Here is a 22,195-nt window from a genome sequence, read left to right on the forward strand (position 1 = left end):
GCTGGAGGCGGGATTATCTAACCAACCAGACCAACTAAAACATGTATTATTCATTTGGTTTGATGTGTTTAACTGTGATGTGATTGATACGGGCTAGCATTAGCGGGCAGGCGTTAACGTCCATCAACAGCTTAGGTTCAGTGTTAATAAGAATGTTATCGCCGTCCATAGCGATCAAGAAGAGCAGAACAAGTGTGTTCAACCAGTCGTGTTTGGATGCCAATTTAGGCTCGTGAGGCCAGGAGCAACATTTGTAGGGAGATGATGTAGTCCGCCATTGTTATTATTATGCTTGTGAAGAGCGGAGGCATATATAGTGACGTAATTACCTGGCTCTCAAGCCTGTGGAAAAGCAAACAGGTTCTAAGAAGGTTCACAAGTTGAACCAACTGTGAACCAGCACCAGCCCAGCAAAGAACTAGGTTTTGCTTGGTCAAAAAAACCCAACAGTGTCATCTTTAACATCTTTCTTTGACAAAGACTTTGTACCTGATGACATCACAAGTTTGGGTTTTAGTGCTCTAGTTTTTGTTTTTTTGGAAAGAGTTATTCATGTTTACTGATATATTTGGACATTCTTAGATTGTAGGAATAACATGTAGGATTTTTTAAAATGGGCGAAGTTCTCCTTTAAATGAATATTTCACCTCTGAATGGACTATGATTTCTAAATAATGAACTGGTATTGTAATGACCCTTCAATGTGTCCTGTGGACATCTGTGTCTCACTATGCGCTGAATGTCAAAAATGTAATGACTGCATTTTCTACAAGTCATTCATGTGATTTTGTTTAATATAGAAGGACCTCTTGTGTGACCACTATGTAGCAGCCATTTAAAATGTAGCACTTGGTTGAGCCTCCCCACAAAAAAAACATGGGTCATTCATCTAATCCATTAGGGATTGAACCATCCATGTTCATGTTTAAATGCTGTTGTAGCAAATGTTTCCATGGCTTGTCAACTTTCAGCACTAGAATTTGAATTTGTGGAGGTAAGCTATACAGTTACCCCATGTGGATTTGGTCCAGAGACAAAGTTTACTGAATTTGTTTGTTCTGGCACTGATTGTATGTTTGAATGTAAATACATTTACAACATGAGTTGTGTCTTAGTGCACCGACAAAGTAATAGAAGCATGTTTTTTCCTGTCTTTGCTGTTTCTCGCTCTCCCTTTCTCTTCGTTTACCTCTCCGCATTTGTGATGGTCAAAATGTAACTGTAGCGTAGGACGCCTAGAGGACGAGGAATGAGATAGTTCAACATGTAATGTATACAAAGTATGTTGATGCTTTTATTTGTACTTTTTGGGGAGAACACAGTATTAAAATAATTAAAGAAAAGTCATGAGATGCCATTGTTTTATTTAAAGGTCCCATACGGTAAAAGTGATATTCCCATGTCTCTTTTGATTATAAAAGAGCTTGAGGTACTAGATAAAGACCAAAACACTGCATCCAAAGAGAAAGGCACAGGAGCTGGAAGTCTTTACACTAGCTCTGAGGACATACCTAAGGTTATGATGTTGCAACTATATTATATATAAGGTAGGAAGTGCAATTACTGTGCCATTCCCTGGCTGCAATGATGGTGCAGAGACACTGAGAGCGCAAATACAGAAGACCAAACACTGACCATATGCGCTCAAAATCATACAGATAGCATGAAAAAAATACAGGTTTTTTTTTCAACATTAAACAACATAAACATGCTCTCATAACTCAAAATGACTATTTAAAAATATTTTATATGTATTTCAGTATCAAAAAAAGATTACTTCTGCATCATATATAAATCACAAATAAGGCCATATCTAATATATAATTTTAACAACATATTATAACAGTTTTATTATATATTTTGTCATGTAAACTATGCTGACTGCAGTTGATTTAATTAAAATACCATTGGTTCACAAGCCTGGCCTGATTACAGCTTGACTATATAAACATTTTATTTTATAAGTCTGATGAAATGGCAACCATACATGCATTGAATTATATGTTATGCTATCAATTTACTTTACAAGGAGTACAAATGTATCCTGATCTGATCCAATTGCTGTTTCACTGAGTAGACTTTAGAGCAAACTGAGGTATCACTTTCGCATGAAGTGAGATATGACATCCATGGGCAGGGGGAAGATGATGGTGGAGTTCTTCTCTGCTGCGATGGTGTTGAGAGTTTGCAGGTAGCGAAGCTGCAGGGCTGACGGAGACTCTGCGATCACCAGAGATGCCTCCTTCAGGGCACGAGATGCATTCATCTCTCCTTCGGCTGCAATCACCTAAGTATGGGATCAACACAGAGAGAGATTAGCATAGCACACAATAACTAACCTGAAAGCAAACACCTGAATAAATAAAAGTATAACATGTGCTGTATGTGTCATGCTACTGGTCCTGACCTTGGCTCTGGCCTCTCGTGAAGCCTCTGCCTCAGCAGCCATGGCTCTCTGCAGCTGGTGTGGCAGCTTCACATCTTTAATTTCCACACGCTCGACCTTGATGCCCCAGTGGTCGGTTGCTTCATCTAGATTGGACTGGAAAAGACGGAGATGAAGCGTTTACTTCAGATGAAATTCATACATAAAAGTTAGCAGTGATGGAAGAAGTATTCAGAGCCTTTCCTCAAGTAAAAAAACACTAATACCACACTGCAGAATTACTCCACTACAAGTAAAAGTCCTGCATTCAAAACTTTCATATCAGCATCAAAATGTATTTACAGTATTAAAAGTAAAAGTACTCGTTATGCAGAATGCCCCCCACACGATTGTTATATATATTTTAAATAGATTACTAGTTTATTATTATCATTGATGTATTTATGTAATCAGCATTCTAATTTTTTGTATTTAAAATGTATAAACGTGTAATTATTTTAAATTGAAAGAATCTTTTCACGTTAAATTTTGACCTGAAGTAAGAGTAAAAAGTAAATGTCCCTAAAACATAGTGGAGTAGATGTATAAAGTTTCATATGTGGAAATACTCAAGTAAAGTAAAAGTACCTCAAAATTGTACTTAAGTATAGTACTTGAGTGAATGTATTTAGTTACATTCCACTACTGTAAGTTTGAAATGAAAAATCAAGAAAAACAAGCCAGCATTGCCAATGCAATTATTAAAAATTATACGCTGCCCTCTTTTAAGAGAAACCTTAAACAAGCGTAAACAAGCTTATCTTCCATTTATTTTATACGTGGGTTCGCTGTACCTGCATGCTGTGAGCGATGCCCTCGCGGTCAGACAAGAGCTCTGCTAGGTTCTTAGTCCCCAGGACATTTCTGAGGGTGGTTTGAGCCAGCAGACGGGTGGAGAAGTCAGCATTGGACACGTTGGCCACAGAGGCAATGGGGTCACTGACCCGGAAGTACACCACTCCGTCCACAGAAACAGTAACTGAGTCTTTGGTCAGGATCTGGAGTAGAAATACATGACAATAATTCTTATTTGTGTCCACAGATTTGAACTGAAATCAATTGTGTTTTTCTTTGTGCCATCCCTACCTCTTGTGGTGGGATGTCAAAGGAAACTGTTCGCAGATCCACTTTCACAAAGGTATCAGTGCACGGCAAAATGAAGAAAATTCCTAGGGGAAAAACAGGAATTTTCATTACATTACTATCTTGCACCAGTCTGAAATTAACTGCATTTTTTTAACACAATTGTTATGGCCTAGTCCAGGATTTTTACATAGAAAAATGGATCTATAAGTTGTTAGTGTTCCTACCTGGTCCTTTAGCCTTTCTGTCTGTAATGCGGCCCAGTCTGAAGATGACAGCGCGCTCATACTCCTGAATAATCTGCAACAACAACAACAGGAAATCCTCAGCACAAGCTCACCTCACGCTTAGATTTGCAATAAAAGAAACAGCGGTTTCTGCACTTCAACTCGCTGTGCCGACTTTTTTGTGCCGAGTTTTCTAACCTTCAGGCAGAACCAGATGGTGATGGGGAAGAGGAGAAATGTGAGGAGGCCAGAGAGAATGACTAAGATCCAGCCAACGCATCCCAAAGCTCCTGTCCTTTCAGCTGGAGAGAGAGAGAGAGAGAGAGAGAGAGGCAACAGTGATGTTTGAGTGTTAGGCATACTGTGTGAAATATGGAATGGAGAGAAAAGCCGCCTATAGCAAACAAAGGTATAGATAGATAGATTTAGATAGAAAATAGGTATAGATATAGATAGAAAATAAACTGAAAAGTTTGGTGTATGAAAGGAAAAGTGCTACTGAGTTAGAGGAAAAACTAAATTTGTATTGTATGTATTGTAAAATGTCATATATTTTGCAAGATACTTCTACAGGTGCACAGTGGTGGAATGTAACTAAGTACATTTACTCAAGTACTGTACTTAGGTACAATTATGAAGTGGTTTTACTTTACTTGAGTATTTGAATTTATGTAACTTTACACCTCTACTCCACTACATTTTGGAGGCAAATATTGAACTTTTTACTCCACTATACTGTATGTGATGAATATAAAATGATTTATCATTTTTATAAATTAAACTACAGCCCTACATTGACAACAGTGAAACGCTTCTTAAATAAATGAATCAAAAATAATAATCCAACAAGATAAAAAGAATAACAACCTGAGTGGGTAAGTGGGTTTACTTTTTATACTTTAAGTACATTTTGATGTTGAAACTTTCGTACTTTCTATACAATCTTAATTAAGTTTTGAATGCAGGACTTTTACTTCTAGCGGAGTCATTTTACAGTGTAGTATTTTACTTTTACTTAGGTAAGGGATATGAATACTTTTTCCACCGCTAAAAGGCTGAAAGTTCAAACTAACAGGTCCCAAGTCAATTATTTACATTAAGACGATCATTTTTATGCATTACAAGTTTTCTGAACTTTTATGTCCACTTATGCAAATGAGGCATGATCTAATGCTAACTTTTAGCAAAAACAGGAGAAATCTTTGGACTCAAATGGACAACCATTTATAAAATATTCCACTAAATGTATTCTCAAAATTGACCAGTGCATAAATAAACAATGTTTTTGCCTGTAGTGTCTTTCCTAGTACAGCTGCTTAAAAAGGCCAACACATTTCACGCTACACTGTTCATATTGTCCTCAAAATCATAATTCATCATATTTTTAATAACACCTGTGGTTTCAGTTTACATGCAGAGAAACTCACAGTTTACACAATATAAAACTCTCCCACAAACAGTGCAAACAGTAGATTGTTTACCCATGCAACATGATCTCTGACTGCTGCTTTGATAATAAAAGAAGTCATTAAGTGAGGGAAAGGTCTGCATGTCATACTGCATCATAATTTCCAGCTCAAACGGCTGTAGGCCAGTCTTTTATCATGGCAGCAAAGCCCTCACATTTCACACTGAATCCATTGCACGCTCTCAGTTGGACATATTCACACATATCAAATGCACATGTGACATTTTGGTTCATACCTCAGTTCCCTGCCATATTACACTGTCATGAGATGCTCATTACATTTCAATTTGCTAAAAGCTTTAACTTCATGGCCTCTGTACAAACATTATCTGTGCCACATTATTTCTTTCCCCTTTCAAACCACAGGAAATGCGGTTTCCTGTTGTCTAAGTGAAATTTTACAGTTGCACTTAACAGCCAAAGAGCATTATTGCACATTAGAGAGCATTGATAATTTCCTTCCTCTTTTTTCACATGATCTGTTGTAGTTAGTCATGTGAATATGTTTCAAAATCATCATAACTGATACTAAGCCAATCCACATTAAAAATGTCTCTTTTTTATAGAACAATACAAATAATGAATTGGTTTGTCAAGTTAGTTTGGATGGAAGAAATTCTAATTAGAATACAATTTATGGCCCTACTCCCTAATAATAATAATAATAATAATAATAATCTTTGCACTCAATAATTCTATTGTTAATTTGTGCTGTACAAATAACAGACAGTTAGAGGATGCATGAAAATGACTTGCTGGCAACAAGCGGCTGATAACAATGAGCTGAAACATGATAGTATATGAAAATGAGCAACCAAATTCAGGGACACTTACATAAAAGGTGTACAAAACTGTGTGGAAGCTTCTCTTCACCTGACATTTCCCAGATCATGGATATAGACACGTACACAAACATGAGTCACATGCTATTGGGATTGTTATCTCAGCGACATGTGATTTCTGTCTCCATGACAATGGATCTCCACTTTGCCCTGGCCTCTCTAGCTGCTTTCTGAGAGCACAGGTGAGCTCCAACATATACAGCATACATAAACAGCTTGCACTCTCTCTCTCACTACTCAGAAACTGATGTAGAGGACAGGTAAATTCAACAATCGTGTTTCAGGGAAGAGCAAACAATTCCTTTGTTGATCTAAGCCTCACCACTAAGTGTTGTTGGTAATATTTGACTTTTCTAACACAGCCTGTTAAGTCACATAAAAACTCAGAAATAAAGAGAGTAAAAAGTAGAGTAAGAAATGTGGTTTATCTTACATATTAAATCGTCTTGGCTCTGTCCTCGTCTCTTCTGGCTTTCCATTTGGTTCTCCATTTCCATGTGTTGGTTGAAACTGAGAGCAGGAGTCTGTTAAGGGAGTGTGTGTAAGTGTCTCTGATGAGGAAGGACCTGCCCAGCCTTTTAAAGCTGCAACGCTGCACTATAAAGTAGCTCCAGGAAGGTGTAGGTGTGTCTTTAACTCTGAGTTGATCATCAACAAAGTACAATTATCTTGATGATAATATGTAATGGAATAATCTCACCGTTGTTCAAAAAAAAACCTGTGTAATATGGGATATTTAATGCATTTTTCTCCATCAATGATGCATACACTAGCAGCTGTCACTATCACTGAGTTTGCCCAATAGTGCTTTTGCATAATCAACATTACTGTTAATCTATAAGTAATGCTGTACAACCCTTTATTTCACTTCCCGCTCTAAGGAGGAACTATTTTAAAGCACAACACATATGGAAATCTTATATGATTCTGGGAAACTGGAAACTTTTGTAGAGAACCTATACCATTGTTATTAATATTTTATGGTGGGTGAAATAAATACATATTCTCTTGCTACAGTACATGGGAACATGATTATTACATTAAGTTTCCTTTAGAATAAATAGCAAGGTAAAGGCCAAATATTTTCTACTGGAATTTTTTTAATTCGACAAATACAAGCATTTATTTATATAATTATGTGACTAAAGAAATAGATTCTTAAACACTGAAAAAGTATATAAAATCAGACTTAATGTGCATTGAAATGAATTATTATGTATAAGTATTGATGTTTATTAATGATATGTTTGGTTAAGGAGATAACCATGGTCAAACTATGAGCAGACTTGAAAATTTGAATTAAAAAAAAAAAAAAGTGAAATTGCTCAAGCGAGATTCCATGACTGGGTGTCAGAGTCACATTACTAAGGATCACATGACTGATGGCATCACCTGTGTTGAGCAATTTTACAGAGGCCCATGATAAGCACAGCCATTAATTGATTGTAAGTAGGCTGTAGAAGTACTTCAGGGTTGCATAACATAGTAGGAAATAAAACAATCATTGCAATTTCATTAAATATATATGGTGATCCTTCAGTATGGAGTCAATATCGAGTCATTTCTGAGGCTGCATTTTATAATTGAATAACTAACAGTCTGTCTCTGACCATGAACTTTTGCTTTTGAGCTTTACTTTGCAGATACAATAAAGCATGACCATGAGGAGTCTCTTTAACACATCAATAGACTTGTTTTTTTTAAAGTCAGTGCACTTGCAATTTATCAGACTTTTCAATGTTTTTATTATTTTATCTTGGCCCCCTTTTATTAAAAAGTCACATAAATAGGTGATGGTTGTTACACCTCTTTAAAAGCAAATAACAGCTGCCCTTCAACTATAGGATCTGCATGTCTGTCATTATCATTATCTACACACATCTACATTATTTCATCCATCTCAAGTCATTCTATTCCTGATCGCCATGGCATCGCACAGAACAGAGATACAGCAACAGCTACAGCAGCCTGCAGTTTACTGACAAAATAATAAAACTGGTGCAAATACAAAAAAAGGGCAAAACAGACAAAACAACACAGGGCAAGAAACAGCATGTATATCACTCTCAACTGCCTCTGAGTGCGCTGAGGTGTACAGTAAATGAGGTACAGTTACAGTTTTCATTACGTTGCAAAGAATACAGCCATTTTATCTCTCAAGTCCATATTATTAATCAACATTTGCATATCTGCATACAGTATAACTGGTCAAATACTGTAATAATAGCACTAACAGGGCGACATCTGTCAAAATATAAATTTGTAAACATGTAAAATGAGAATCACAGTAAACTGCTGACCGCCACAAAAGTGTGTTTACTGAAAATAACAGAAATGTGGGTGAAACTGGTAGATGGAAGTTTTTTAATTACAAAACTCCCACCTTTGACATGGCACGAGGAATAAAAATGATCTATGGTGTGTTCACTTAAAAATATGACTGTGCCATACCGCTTAATATACCATAAGTCACCTTAAAACATCATGTCATAATACAATATTCAGTTCAGGACTATCAGTCGGTATCATACGTATGGCCCTTCCACAGAGCCCGGCCATGAAATACTACATACAGCATACTGTCAATTCATTACATGGTATCATGTACATTTTTCAATTTCATTTCTATAATTCATTATTCACTAATTAATGTTGATAAACTTGATTAAAAACAGCCAAGTCCAGCTAACATTAAAACCATTCACGGTCTACTTGTAAAACCTAACAACTTTGACAACTGATATTTACAACTCTTCATTATGAATTATATAGGAAATATACCATCTCTCTTCCCACAAGCTAACTCTTTTCATGATAGTGTTTCTTGTACAAGTAAGTCATTCTGATTGTGACAAACACAATATTGAAACTGTCCAATCGGTCCTGTGCTCTTCAGGGTTCAAGGACATATAAGAAAACGTGTCAACTGCTAAAGGGTGTTGCCGGGTGTATGATAGTGGTCGGTGTGTCAGTTTACTCTACAGTGCTGTGGGTTTTACTGCCAACCCAACTGGGGGTGCAGGCCTGGCTGGAGGGGGAAGGGGTTTCCTGGGCCTGGAGGGTAGTTGGTGAAACTGTTGGGCTGAGGAGGAAAACCCTCCAGAGCAGATGAGGGATGAGCCTGGAACAAGACAAAGAAAAGGAGTGTGTTTGTAGCAGTGAGGCTTTACCAGACTCACATTCAAATACTTTTAACCCATTTAAGCCGGGAAGGCATTACTGCATTTCTACCATTAAAACCGGGAGCGCTGTTGCGTTATTCTACCATTAAAGCTGGGAAAGCGGATATGTCGGAATATGTTTTTAGACGACATATTTTCACAGAAGAACAGACAGATTTGTGGCCATCTGGAGATAATAACAATACTAATACTAATTGATTGTGATGATGATATAAGAAATCATGACCGTTTATGTCTTATATTACTTTAAGCGTCGCCAAGTTCCCTGAAAAGTGCAATATAGATAAAATGTATTAATATTATTTATTATTATTATGATTTTTTTTTCTATTACAGTAGGCTAATGAGAACTATGTCTATTTCTTCCAATGGTCATATCATGTTTGCATCTTGCTGATGGGCATGTATTAGTATTATGCATAGGATTTTTATTTATTGTTTTTAAAAAAAACTTTATTGAAGGTTTGGACACATAAACTCAACTTCTCATGAAAGCCACAGGTATAAGTTCTCAAATACTTTTTGAATTTAATTTCTATCTGCTACCGAGGCTGAAAAATCTTCTGTTGAATTTCCAGAAAACTTTCAGGTTTTAGTAGGTTCTTTCAAAATCGCCCAGAGGTTTTCCAGGCATTTTTTCCAGGCGTTTCAGGCCTAAATGGGTTAATCTGCTGCAGTTTAGTATGTGTGTCTACCTGCAGAAGGGCAGACTGCATGTTAGGGTTGTGGAGGCCGCCGAGCGCAGCGGGGGAGGCAGACGGGGAGAAGCCTGGTACCCCAGGGAAGGACAGCAAGCCGGGGAAGCCGCTGCTTCCTGGAGGCTGGAGTCCACTGCTCAACCTGTAACATGTACAAAAGACATTTTAATTATAAATCTTTTGTATCTCACCATTGCAGGACGGAGAGATACAAAAGATCCTTCTCTCCTACAGCCATCAGGCTGTCTCATTCTTCCAGAGATTCTACCAGACTGACTGAATTTCCCCTCGGCAATAAATAAATTTTGATTTGATTATAATATCATATTATATTTTATCATATCGAGACACCATCTTAAAATAAAGACACAAAGCCCACAGGGTCTATTATGTGATGACCCTCTCTCTGCCACAAAGTGTGTTCACCAAAATATATAAAACTAAAAATCTGTTCCTTTAACTCTGTGTGCACAATATAAGGTAGCAATACTTGTTTTTATATTTCTAATAAAAATATAAATGTGCATCTCAGATTAGATGTTTTTTCTTTTAACTCATACCAACAGCAGCAAAATATTTATACAGAGATGGTACATTGTTGGATTTTTCTTACTCTACAATAATAATTTGCCATTCCACATGTTACACAAACATGTTTGCTTATTAACAGCTCTTGTAAGACGGACACCACCTGCCTCTAGTGAGTGAAATGTCAACAAAAGGTGAGGCTTGTGTTTGTCCATTGACAGGATGACATATAAATACATGGCCAACAGTAATTACCTACTAGCCAACTGGTAAAGAGCTCTTTCAGACAACACAAACCAAAGTCTAAGCCTGACACTTGTGGGTAGACTTTGCACTTAGGTGCAGTGTTTCCACTTATAAAACCCAAGTGGAAAATCGATGCACATGATTAATGACGCCGTGTTTCCAACCATTTTGCACGTAAGTGAAAATCAATGACATATTCAAATTAACCTTGAGTCAATTCTGAGAACAACCTTTTGTAGTATACAGTACAGGCCAAAAGTTTGGACACACCCATCTCATTCAATGCGTTTTTCTTTATTTTCATGACTATTTACATTGTAGATTCTCACTGAAGGCATCAAAACTATGAATAAACACATATGGAATTATGTACTTAACAAAAAAAGTGTGAAATAACTGAAAACATGTCTTGTATTTTAGATTCCTCAAAGTAGCCACCCTTTGCTTACTAGAATATAAAACATGTTTTCAGTTATTTCACACTTTTTTGTTCCACATGTGTTCATTAATAGTTTTGATGAATTTACAATGTCAATAGTCATGAAAATAAAGGAAAAACATTGAATGAGAAGGTGTGTCCAAACTTTTGGCCTGTACTGTATATGTAGAAATAAAATCAGACTACTGATATGGCTGGTAAATTAGCATACATAGTGCTACCTTTAAATTCAGTAGCTGTTGTGGTCTTCATTTTGGTGAAATTAGAAAATATTGGGAATTCAGTGTGAAATCATGAGTTTTAGTTTAGATTATCAATACAATATGGCTTTTGTATACTGGTCAGTAAAAGTGTTCAAAGCTCACATACCCAGGCTGGAAGTTGGAGCTGAAAGCAGATGCAAAGCCAGGTAAGACTGGCGACGATGACGGCACTCCAGCTGCTGCTGCTGCTGCTGCGGCTGCTGCAGCCTGCAGCGGTGCCACCGATGCTACTGAAGATGAAGAGGCCCCCGGCAGTCCCATGAATGAAGACAACACAGGGCTCCCAGCACCGTGCCCTCCTGAAACCCCCAATCCTGGGAAGGCAGCGGGATTAGTACCAGGCGGGAGGCCTGGGAATATAGAGGGGGCTGAGGTTAGGCCCAGACCAAAAGGGGAGCCTGCACTGGTGGCAGCACTGGGGGCAAGGCCTGGGTAGATGGAGGTTGGTGGATGGTTGGACATGTTTGAAGTTGGAGGCATTGTGGCCATGGATGAAGGCATGGAGGAAGGAGGGAGAGAGGAAGCAAGGGAGGAAAAGGGAGACAGCCCAGGGTAATGAGAGGGTGCTGGGCTGGAGGACAGGCCTTGGAAGCCGGCGAGAGCTACGGGACTCGGGAGAGAGACTTGAGGAGAACCTGAGTGGTGTGGCAGACCCAAGGAACGTGCCAGGGCGGCCTGGGCAGCCTGGGCAGAACCTGGTCCCACAAAAGAGCTAACAGAGGGTGTGCCAGAGCGGGAGGTGCCCTTGAAAGCCGAGGGCACGGGGCTGTTACTGCCACTGTTACTACCCCCAGTGTGTCTGTTCAGGACTCCAGCCATGGCAGCCTGGATCTGTGCAGCGTGAGAGGGGGAGGGTTTGGGACTGGGGCCTGGGGTGGAACAGTTTGGAATACCTGGTGTGGATGGTCCAGAGGGGGTGTAACTTCTTATAACTGACCCAGAGGGGTTACCTGCTTGTGGGTGTATGCCAGGGTGGGTGGGTCCTGACTGGTGGTCTGTAGACTGGGAAAAAACTCTCTGCTGATTTACGCCCATGGAGTTCGTCTGAGATAGGGGGTCTGGGCCGCTCCGGGAGGTAGCAGGGGTGCCGGGTCTGGAAATAACATGGAAGGGGGAGGGGGAGAAGCCCCCGCTGCCGGGGATGGGAGTTCCACAAGGAGTGCCTGAAGGGGTGTGGGCTTTAATGACAGATGAGGGTGTAGGTGTAGCATGGCCACTGGGGGTCTGTGGACCTGCTTTGATCACAGATGGGGATGGAGCAGGGGAGGGAGAGGGGGCATTAGGGTTGTGGGAGGGCACCATGCCGGGGAAAACTGGTGTGATAGGAGTTGTTGGAGGTGGCTGAGCAGGAGAAGCCTGAGGTGGGACAGGGGTAGAAGGTGTGGAGCCGTGAGGAATGAGGAGGGGCCCGCTGTTCACTCCAGGTGTGGTGTTCTGTGGATTGCCTGGTTTGGCGTAACCTGGCGGGAGAAAAAGATCAGAGTTGGTGAAAAAGGTCATTTCAAAAGGACAACTTCTAAAAAAAAAAATTTAAAGTAGTGCCACATTGTTGCATTTTTGTTCAAAACAAATTTCTTTCCAGGGCATGGTTTAAACCCAACCAACTATTGTAGAAGAAGCAATGTCTAGAGAAAAAAAAGAGAGGAGGGACACAGCAAGGATGAATAGCCAGAGAGCATCCCTGCAAGCAACTCATTAAATGGAAATTCTAACAATTTTCATGATTGGAATATGTCTTCTTCTTACCTTTGGGGAAATGTTTAATACATTTATATGGCTTGGTAACCTCAAATTAACTTTCATCACACACTGTGCTGATCTCAACACTCTTTGGACATTTGTCAGTTTTAAGCAACTTGAGTCATATCTCCCCAAAGGCCCTAAAAGATGTATTTCAACTGTGAAAACTGATGAGACAGTGCATAAAAAAATAAAATAAAAACAAAGTTCACCCAAGCGATGCATGTTAAATGCCAACACACAGCATGATTTCAGAAAGAAAGATTAATGACATTAGTTTGTAGCTATTCCCAGTTCAGGCAACCAAAGATCAGTTCCAACAATTCACCAAAGCGTACTTCTACGCTGACTGACCAGAAAACAGAAGTAACTGCAATACAATACCTTGCAAATTTTTCTTCTCCTTTTTTTTTCTTTTTACATTTTCTTTTTTTTTTTTTTTGCATTTTTTTTCTTCCTGTTTTCATTGATTGTGTGCTGATGTCATTCTTTGGTATTGCATTTCACTGTATTATATTTCTTTCTTTTTTTCTCTACTTCCCCAATACAATTTAAGGGGAACAAAAACTGGACTATATCAATTATACAATAGAAATATGGTTGCATTGGATATAATGAATACACCTCTAAACACAGTGTGGTAACATTTTGCACTGAAACTGAATTTAAATCCATCTCACAGAAGTAAATTGAAGCAATCTAAAAAAAATAAAAGGAATTGGATTGCAATAAAATATAAGGGTGGTATATTTTTCTGGTCACTCAGTGTACCCCAGAAGTAAGAAGCACATTCTTAACCTAATAAAAGGCTTTATAATTGAAAAGCGCAGGTAAGCAGCATGCCAGGTAGTTAGGCTGCAAGCTTCAAAGAGTGTCTATTTGCTGTCACGCACACACGCGCCTCCATCGAATCATACCTGCTACTTTGTGGGTAGAGTTGTAGGGGGGAGGGGGCACGTTGGTTGTTATAACCCCTCCCACAGAAACAAGGCCTGCGTTGTTGTACGCACCTGAGTAGCAGTTGCAAATATTAACAGCGTCCACCACACATTCAAACACACACAAACGTAAGAATCACCCACAACTAACTATACCTCAACCAGTCCAAAAGGCAGTAAAGCACCTAAAAGTTTTACATATCTGTTTTCTTATTGTTGACAATAATGTATATGTGTTTACAGCACAGGAAGGCGGAAGGTAGGCATAAGTATGTATAAGTGAGTCATTTCTTACTTGGTGCAATTGTGGCATGCGGTCGGCATGGTGGGATAGGGTAGGGCACAGGCCTATGAGGGTTGTAGGTTGATGGAAACTAGAAAAGGAGAGGAAAGAAAAACAATAAAGATAAAGAACACTAAAGTGATAAGCCAGTTCTGTCCAATTCTGTGAATCTTTAACGCAAGTTTTTAAAGGTGATATAAGGCAAATAGCACATTGAGTACATGAAGTATGTACAAAAAGAACAATATGGATGATCAAACAATACTCTGGGTGATCAATTAAAAGCCCAATAAATAAGGCATTTATAAGCAGCAAATGGCGGTTGCTTTCATACAATCCTGATTGCAAAAAAGCAGCTAAAATTTGCTTTTTTGACATATATTCAATATTCAAATTGCTAAACTTTTGTTTTTGTAAATATAAACTATGAATTGATTCAAACCGGGTTATGTAAAGTCCATAAATTCCAAGATAATTGTTATTAATCCACATTAAATGTAAAAGATCTTTCATACCTTCACCAAAACATCTACAGTCATGGAAAAAATTATTAGACCACCCTTGCTGTCTTCAATTTCTTGTTCATTTTAATGATTTTGGTTATTATCAAGAAATCCATGGAAAATGTCCAGATATCAGCTCTTAAATGAAGAAAACAATGGTCTAATTTTTTTTTCCATGACTGTATATTAATTAGAAATAGCTGGAGTACTGCATGCAGTTCCATGCTTTACATCTCATTTTTGAAGGATGGCTTTTTAAGGTGTTTCTACATTACTCATTTGTCTGTATGTGTTTCATAATTCAGCTAATGGCCTCTATTGTCCAGTATTTACTCCAGTCCATTATACTGTGGCTTGACATGTGGGTTGAAGCGTAAGCATTGTAAATAGTCATGTGAGGCCTCGCCACTCGGTTGTGTGATTTCTCTGGGTCATCCTGATAACGTCCTCCCAGTCTGTAATTTTCCATTCCAGTTCTTACAGGTTTGAATGGTCCAATGATACGAGACGATATTCCTTTCCCCTCAAGATTGTTAGAGGCGTCGTCTTTCTTCTCGCCTTCTTTCTTTACTGGAGGGATTCCCTTTGATCAAAAAGTACATACATTTTTACATGGTTAGGCTTATTTTAAGAAGGCAACTCAGCCATTTTCATTTTCATTTCAATACTTTGTTGGTGGTGGTTCAGCAGAGAGCCATACTTACAGGGAACGTCCCACTGACCAGGCTGGGTCTGCCTTTAGGATATGGATTGCCTGGTATCATACCACAGGAGGAGATCATGGCTACAGGAGCCTTGCAGCCAACCTTACATACCTTGTGACACAGAAGTAGTATCATTAGGAAACTGTGTTTGCTTGTGTTCAGGGCAAGCATTCTAAAAAATATAATGATTAACACGTGCACGCCACAAGCTTAATTGTTGAATGCCTAATTATTTTTTATTTGCATCAACTGCTTGTCCTTGGACATCTCGCTAGGCAACAGTTGTTCCCTGGGGCTTTATGGCTACCAAAGGGATTCTACAACGTCTCGTGCGGCCAGGACATAAGGTTGAATTTGCAAAAGTGAACTTACTTGCTCCAGTATCCTGCGAGCCCGCTTCTTCTCAGACAAGTGTATGCGAAAGAGATCCTCCACAGGGCGATAATTTTGAGCATCTGAAATGTTCCTGTATGGAAACAGATACCCAATTAGTTACCAATTACTAAAACCAGACAGGCTGATAGAACAATACATGTGACTTTGTGTTTTACATATCATGCAGGGTGTGGCAATGCATTTTCAAGATGTACTCACAAAGCTATAAGTTCCAGCACAATCAGTCTGTCCTTTGAGAAGGTGAAGCAATTCAGGATATTTGCAACTTTGGTTGTAGGGATTGCAACCATTTTCTGAAGCCAACAAAAGGAGAAACATATTTAACAAACATGATATTATTACAATTTTTAGAAAATAAATCTATGAACACAAACCATAAAATTTGGTGCTGATCACTTAAAACACTTGCTACTCACATGCTGCAGAGCTTTAACTGCTTTGATCTGTGGCTCTGCCCAGGAGAAATACTTCAGTATCTCCATCACCTGCAGATGTTCAAGACACTGTTACAACTTATAATAACACTAGAGCTGCACTGCTCTTGTGTTGAAGTGGTATAGAAGATCATGAGTATTTTCACAACCAACTTTGCTGAAACAAAAAATATTTCATCATTATGTGAGTTAAGTTGTAACCATACATTTGCTTGGCATGGAAACAATTGCAAATACAGATTAATCCTTCATTATTGTGTACTGTTTGATGTTGGATAAAATCAATTGTGACATTTGCTTTTCAGTAGCCACTTCAAGGATTCTTATTAATTTATTTAGCCTTATTGTTCAACTCGTGCATGCCTACAGCCAAGAATTCTGCTCATGGGCAGAGTCCAGTGTAGTTAAATCAAAGAGTTGTCTTAATCTGATTACTCTGTATTTGTGTACATGCTTGTAAACATAGTCAGGGTATGGCTGGAAATTAGAGGTAGACCGATATATCGTGCCGATATTTGCGTTTTTTACTTGTATCAGCATTGGCCGATATGTGTGTGCGTTCACCGATCAATTAGCCCATTTCACTGAGCCAACACCAGGCAAGGCTCTGTGCAACATCTGCCATTCTCTGGTGAGCTGCTGCTGATACCGGAATTAAGAAAAACATCAAATATGTGGATCACCTGAGGCGCCACCACCTCCAGGCCTATAACAATATACACATTGTTTGCTATCCAACTGTTAATATGTTTTGTTTGTTATGTAAATAAATGTTTCTTCTATTGTTTTAACTGAGACTTGTGTAACACTTGTTATCATTGTGTCATTTTTATCATGTAAATGGAGGGAGAAAAGGCAATATCGGCTTCAAGAATCAGCCCCAAAAAAATCGGCGGCTAATCGGTCGATCGGTTAAGACTATCGGCATCGACCTTAAAAAACCCGTATCGGTCGACCACTAATGGAAATATTCATTTTTTCCTCTATAATGCACTTGAAACTGTTATGCATATTTTGTACTATAGTTCCTAATTAACCCTCTGGGCCCACTTTAATTTACTACCCTTTCGAGCCCTTTGGGCTGAAAATGTCCACCTCCAAACAAAATGCTATAAAAACTTTACAGATTCATATTTTTTTCTACTTTTTTCTGCATAAACCTCTTAAACAACTTCTGCCCTGCTCAAAAATATTAAACATTCAAATATTTTGAGGATTTTAACCCTTTAAATGCCAGTTTGATTGCATGATGTCACTGATGTTTTATATGAAAAAAACACAAAAATGTAGTTATTTTTCATATAATATATTTTTTTTGGCTGGGTCATTGGTTTTTATCACAGCCTTGGATATGTCAAAGATTAAGAACAAAATTTATTTTGATGCATTTTTAGTTTTTGTGTAGTGTCAGATTTAAAATATAATACCCTTTCGAGCCCTTTGGGCTGAAAATGTCCACCTCCAAACAAAATGCTATAAAAACTTTACAGATTAATATTTTTTTCTACTTTTTTCTGCATAAACCTCTTAAACAACTTCTGTCCTGCTCAAAAATATTAAACATTCAAATATTTTGAGGATTTTAACCCTTTAAATGCCAGTTTGATTGCATGATGTCACTGATGTTTTATATGAAAAAAACACAAAAATGTAGTTATTTTTCATATAATATATTTTTTTTGGCTGGGACATTGGTTTTTATCACAGCCTTGGATATGTCAAAGATTAAGAACAAAATTGATTTTGATGCATTTTTAGTTTTTGTGTAGTGTCAGATTTAAAATATAATACCCTTTCAGGCCCTTAGGGCTGAAAATGTCCACTTCCAGAAAAATGCTATAAAAACTTTACAGATTAATATTTTTTTCTACTTTTTTCTGCATAAACCTCTTAAACAACTTCTGCCCTGCTCAAAACTACCAAACATTCAAAGATTTTGAGGATTTTAACCCTTTAAATGCCAGTTTGATTGCACAATGTCACTGTTTTTCAAAGAAAAACACAAAAAAAATTGAGTTATTTTCCATATAATAAATAATTTTTGGCTGGGCCATTGGTTTTTATCACAGCCTTGGGTAGGTCAAAGATTAAGAACAAAATTGATTTTGATGCATTTTTAGTTTTTGTGTAGTGTCAGATTTAAAATGAAAAAACCCCTTTTTGGCCACTTGATGGCAGACATGTTCACTTCTAAATAACGCTTTAAAATATTACTGATATATAATTTTTTCCAACTTTTTGGGGTTAAATATTTTGATCAACTTAAGTCCTGATAAAAACTATCAAATATTCAATTATTTTCAGGATTTTAACCCTTTAAATGCCAGTTTGATTCCATGATGTCACTGTTTTTCAAAGAAAAAACAAACAAAAATTGAGTTATTTTCCATTTAATAGATAATTTTTGGCTGGGGCATTTATTTTTTATCACAGTCTTGGATATGTCAAAGATTAGCAACAAAATTGATTTTGATGCATTTATAGTTTTTTTGTGTAGTGTCAGATTTAAAATGTACTACCCTTTTATGGCAGACATGTCCACTTCCAAAAACACTATAAAACTATTACTGATATATATTTTTTCAACTTTTTTGGGTTAAATCTTTTGATCAACTTCATTCCTAATCAAAACCATCAAATATTGAATAATCATCAGGATTTTAACCCTTAAAATGCCAGTTTGACTACATTATGCTAATATTTCTTATGAAGCAGATTTGCTGTGTTTTGTTAGGTGTGTGTGTGTGTGTTTGCTGTTTCGTGTGTCTTGACCTCACTGTAAAACTTGAAAAGTTACAACTGTCATATACAGCCATATATGCACTCTTCCAAGTCAATAAAAACATGGGCACTTAAAAAAAAAAAGCTCCAGACAGTTTGTGCCAGGACTCCAGCCAGGTGCAGAAACTTACAAACCGTCGTTTTTGTTTTCTCCACAGTGACCTCTTTGAAGTGCAGTAAGAGAAGAGGGACCATGTTTTAATTGACTTGAAAGAGTTAATATATGGCTCTGTATAACAGGAGTAACTTTATTAGACATTACAAGTTTTACAGTGAGGTCTACACACATGAAACAGCAAACACACACACACATCTAACAAAACACAGCAAATCTTGTTTTCATAAGAAATATTAGCATAATGTAGTCAAACTGGCATTTTAAGGGTTAAATTCCTGATGATTATTTAATATTTGATCGTTTTGATTAGGACGGAAGTTGATCAAAAGATTTAACCCAAAAAAGTTGAAAAAAATATATATCAGTAATAGTTTTATAGTGTTTTTGGAAGTGGACATGTCTGCCATAAAAGGGTAGTACATTTTAAATCTGACACTACACAAATAACTATAAATGCATCATTTATCAATTTTTATCAAAAAAATCAATTTTGTTGCTAATCTTTGACATAGCCAAGGCTGTGATAAAAAATAAATGCCCCAGCCAAAAATTATTTATTATAGGGAAAATAACTCAATTTTTGTGTGTTTTTTATTTGAAAAACAGTGATATCATGGAATCAAGCTGGCATTTAAAGGGTTAAAATCCTGAAAATAATTGAATATTTGATAGTTTTTATCAGGACTGAAGTTGATCAAAAGATTTAACCCCAAAAAGTTGGAAAAACATATATTTCAGTAATATTTTTAAAGCGTTATTTAGAAATGGACATGTCTGCCATCAAGTGGCCAAAAAGGGGTTTTTACATTTTAAATCTGACACTACACAAAAACTAAAAATGCATCAAAATCAATTTTGTTCTTAATCTTTGACCTACCCAAGGCTGTGATAAAAACCAATGCCCCAGCCAAAAATTATCTATTTTTTTTTTTTTTATTATTATTCTTTTTGTGTTTTTTCTTTGAAAAACAGTGACATTGTGCAATCAAACTGGCATTTAAAGGGTTAAAATTCTCAAAATCTTTGAATGTTTGGTAGTTTTGAGCAGGGCAGAAGTTGTTTAAGAGGTTTATGCAGAAAAAAGTAGAAAAAAATATTAATCTGTAAAGTTTTTATAGCATTCTTTTGGAGGTGGACATTTTCAGCCCGAAAGGGCTCGAAAGGGTAGTAAGCTTGTACACAGTGTATTCTAGAGCCATTAGAAAAAATTCAATTAGAATTTCAAAATATATCAAGAAAGAAATTCTTCTTCCAAAAATCATGTCATTTGCAGTATCACAGCCAAAATTATTGCCAAAAATCAAGTGAAAAATTTCTGAAATGGCTGAAAATGTCCTTAGTGGGCCCAGAGGGTTAAATAAGAACACTCATTACATTTCATTTTTCAAGTACTTTAATTCTGGGCTCTATAAATAAAATTGAATGAATTAATCTTGTCTGGAGATTCTGCAGCTTAAACGCAGTTTCTCACTGCAGTTAAATTGGGAGGTAAACATCACATGACCTGTGGTGCTGTTACCTGCTCACTGGAGAAATATCCATGCACCTGCTCTATGGCTTTGATCCGCTGATCAGTCAGGACGCACTGAAACATAGAGAGAAAAATGAGCAAAACCCGAAGTTGAGACAATTTCAATTATTCATCGGACTGACAATTTGGGATGAGACACTGCTTACCTTTCTTATCTCATCCAACACTATATCAAATGATTTCTTATCCATGTTTGTTGATACAAACAAACGTCTAACCCTTTGCCAATAAACAATTATTATACCTCGAAATCGGTAAAAACACTTATAACAATACAATCGATAAGGTAATCTAAGATAAAATGCATTCGGATGACTTTAAGCCTTGATAATATGCAACAGATCCAACGTTACTGGTTTCAATTCATAATGCTGCGAAAGCCTAATTCAAAACATGGCATATTCGCAGAAACTCATAAGCTGTGTAATAAAGCTGCATGGTGTTTGCAGTCCTTGCATACAATACAACTTTCCGCCCATGAACAATGACTTCCAAACAAGAGAAGCTGTGTCTGCAGAGCAAAAACCTGTCTGCACCAGATTTGTCCGCAGCTAACAACAAGCTAGCCACTTATAGCATTTTAACTCTGGCCACAGCTCAACAAAAACACGCTATTAAACGAGGATTTTTCACGCATCTAGTTATTCGAGCTTAGTTTAAGTCCAGTGATAGCAATAAAAACGATAGAGTGTGAAACAATTGTAAAAGATCATTCAAAATATCCCAAAATAACGTGGTAGGTAAGTTAGCAGCCTTGCTAGCTTCCACTGACAGCTGGCGCTAGTGACGTCAACAGCGGAAAGGACCCCTGCCTGTCAGAAAAGACACAGTGGAACAACTATGTACAATAGTTCATCACTTATTTAACTCAAACGGATCATTACTAACATATAAAGAATTGATCATAAAATATAGAATCCCAATTCCTATTATTCCTATTGGAATAACCTTATCAATAACCTTAACTGGAAAAAGATCTGGAATTTACCTGCTAGATATATAATCAATAGTAAGGTTAAAGAAGTATCTTTCAAGATAATTCACAGAATTTACCCATCTAAAGTTTTTTTTTTACAACAGTCTTGCCCTTTCTCAACTAAATTGTGGGAAGATATTTGTAACCTGATTTATTTTTCGATTGAACCTCATTTGTCCCTGTGCTTTGAACATATACTGTTTGGTTTCACTGACTTTTCTTTTGCAAAAGAAAAACAATACTATATCATCAATCTCATGATACAGTTAGCCAAATGGCATATTCATAAATGCTGTTACGTTAATCAAATCCTCTCTTTCATGTCTTTGAAAATGAAACCAAACAATATATTAAATCTATTAAGAAATCTACCAACATGAAAGTTATAAA

The 22,195-nt window shown here is 37.2% G+C and overlaps 2 protein-coding genes across 3 annotated transcripts; both read right to left on the reverse strand.

Annotated features, from left to right (window-relative positions):
* Positions 1–1,170: 1,170 nt before the first annotated feature.
* stoml3b (stomatin (EPB72)-like 3b) lies at positions 1,171–6,591 on the reverse strand. Its single transcript, XM_059351277.1, has 7 exons — positions 6,479–6,591; positions 3,934–4,037; positions 3,736–3,808; positions 3,512–3,594; positions 3,220–3,423; positions 2,408–2,542; positions 1,171–2,287 (listed from the first exon to the last, which is right to left on the reverse strand). The coding sequence occupies exons 1-7, from the start codon at positions 6,540–6,542 to the stop codon at positions 2,099–2,101; spliced, it is 852 nt and encodes a 283-aa protein (XP_059207260.1). The 5' UTR covers positions 6,543–6,591; the 3' UTR covers positions 1,171–2,098.
* A 1,413-nt stretch (positions 6,592–8,004) lies between these two features.
* proser1 (proline and serine rich 1) lies at positions 8,005–21,601 on the reverse strand. Of its 2 annotated transcripts, XM_059351275.1 has the most exons (12): positions 20,976–21,601; positions 20,818–20,883; positions 16,382–16,450; positions 16,164–16,258; positions 15,942–16,035; positions 15,570–15,680; positions 15,347–15,448; positions 14,375–14,453; positions 14,059–14,151; positions 11,508–12,861; positions 9,923–10,067; positions 8,005–9,166 (listed from the first exon to the last, which is right to left on the reverse strand). In XM_059351275.1, exons 1-12 carry the CDS (start codon positions 21,018–21,020, stop codon positions 9,041–9,043), a joined length of 2,379 nt encoding a protein of 792 aa, XP_059207258.1. In that variant the 5' UTR covers positions 21,021–21,601; the 3' UTR covers positions 8,005–9,040. The 2 variants fall into 2 exon arrangements, with proteins under 2 accessions (XP_059207258.1, XP_059207259.1); XM_059351276.1 differs by lacking the exon at positions 14,059–14,151.
* Positions 21,602–22,195: the final 594 nt, after the last annotated feature.

This window comes from Centropristis striata, chromosome 15, assembly GCF_030273125.1.
Source record: "Centropristis striata isolate RG_2023a ecotype Rhode Island chromosome 15, C.striata_1.0, whole genome shotgun sequence".
In the NCBI taxonomy this organism is placed as follows: Eukaryota; Metazoa; Chordata; class Actinopteri; order Perciformes; family Serranidae; genus Centropristis; species Centropristis striata.

Bases quoted from the DNA above. Each gene is read 5' to 3' on its own strand.
- proser1 (XM_059351275.1), bottom strand. From the start codon at position 21,020: ATGGATAAGAAATCATTTGATATAGTGTTGGATGAGATAAGAAAG. The intron at 16,451-20,817 runs GTAACAGCACCA...GAACATCTGCAG, and splicing joins GATATTTCTCCAGTGAGCAG to GTGATGGAGATACTGAAGTA. The intron at 15,449-15,569 runs GTAAGTATGGCT...TTTTGATCAAAG, and splicing joins TGGTCAGTGGGACGTTCCCT to GGAATCCCTCCAGTAAAGAA.
- stoml3b (XM_059351277.1), bottom strand. From the start codon at position 6,542: ATGGAAATGGAGAACCAAATGGAAAGCCAGAAGAGACGAGGACAGAGC. The intron at 3,809-3,933 runs GTTAGAAAACTC...TTGTTGTTGCAG, and splicing joins CCATCTGGTTCTGCCTGAAG to ATTATTCAGGAGTATGAGCG. The intron at 2,543-3,219 runs GTACAGCGAACC...CGTCTTTTCCAG, and splicing joins GCATCGCTCACAGCATGCAG to TCCAATCTAGATGAAGCAAC.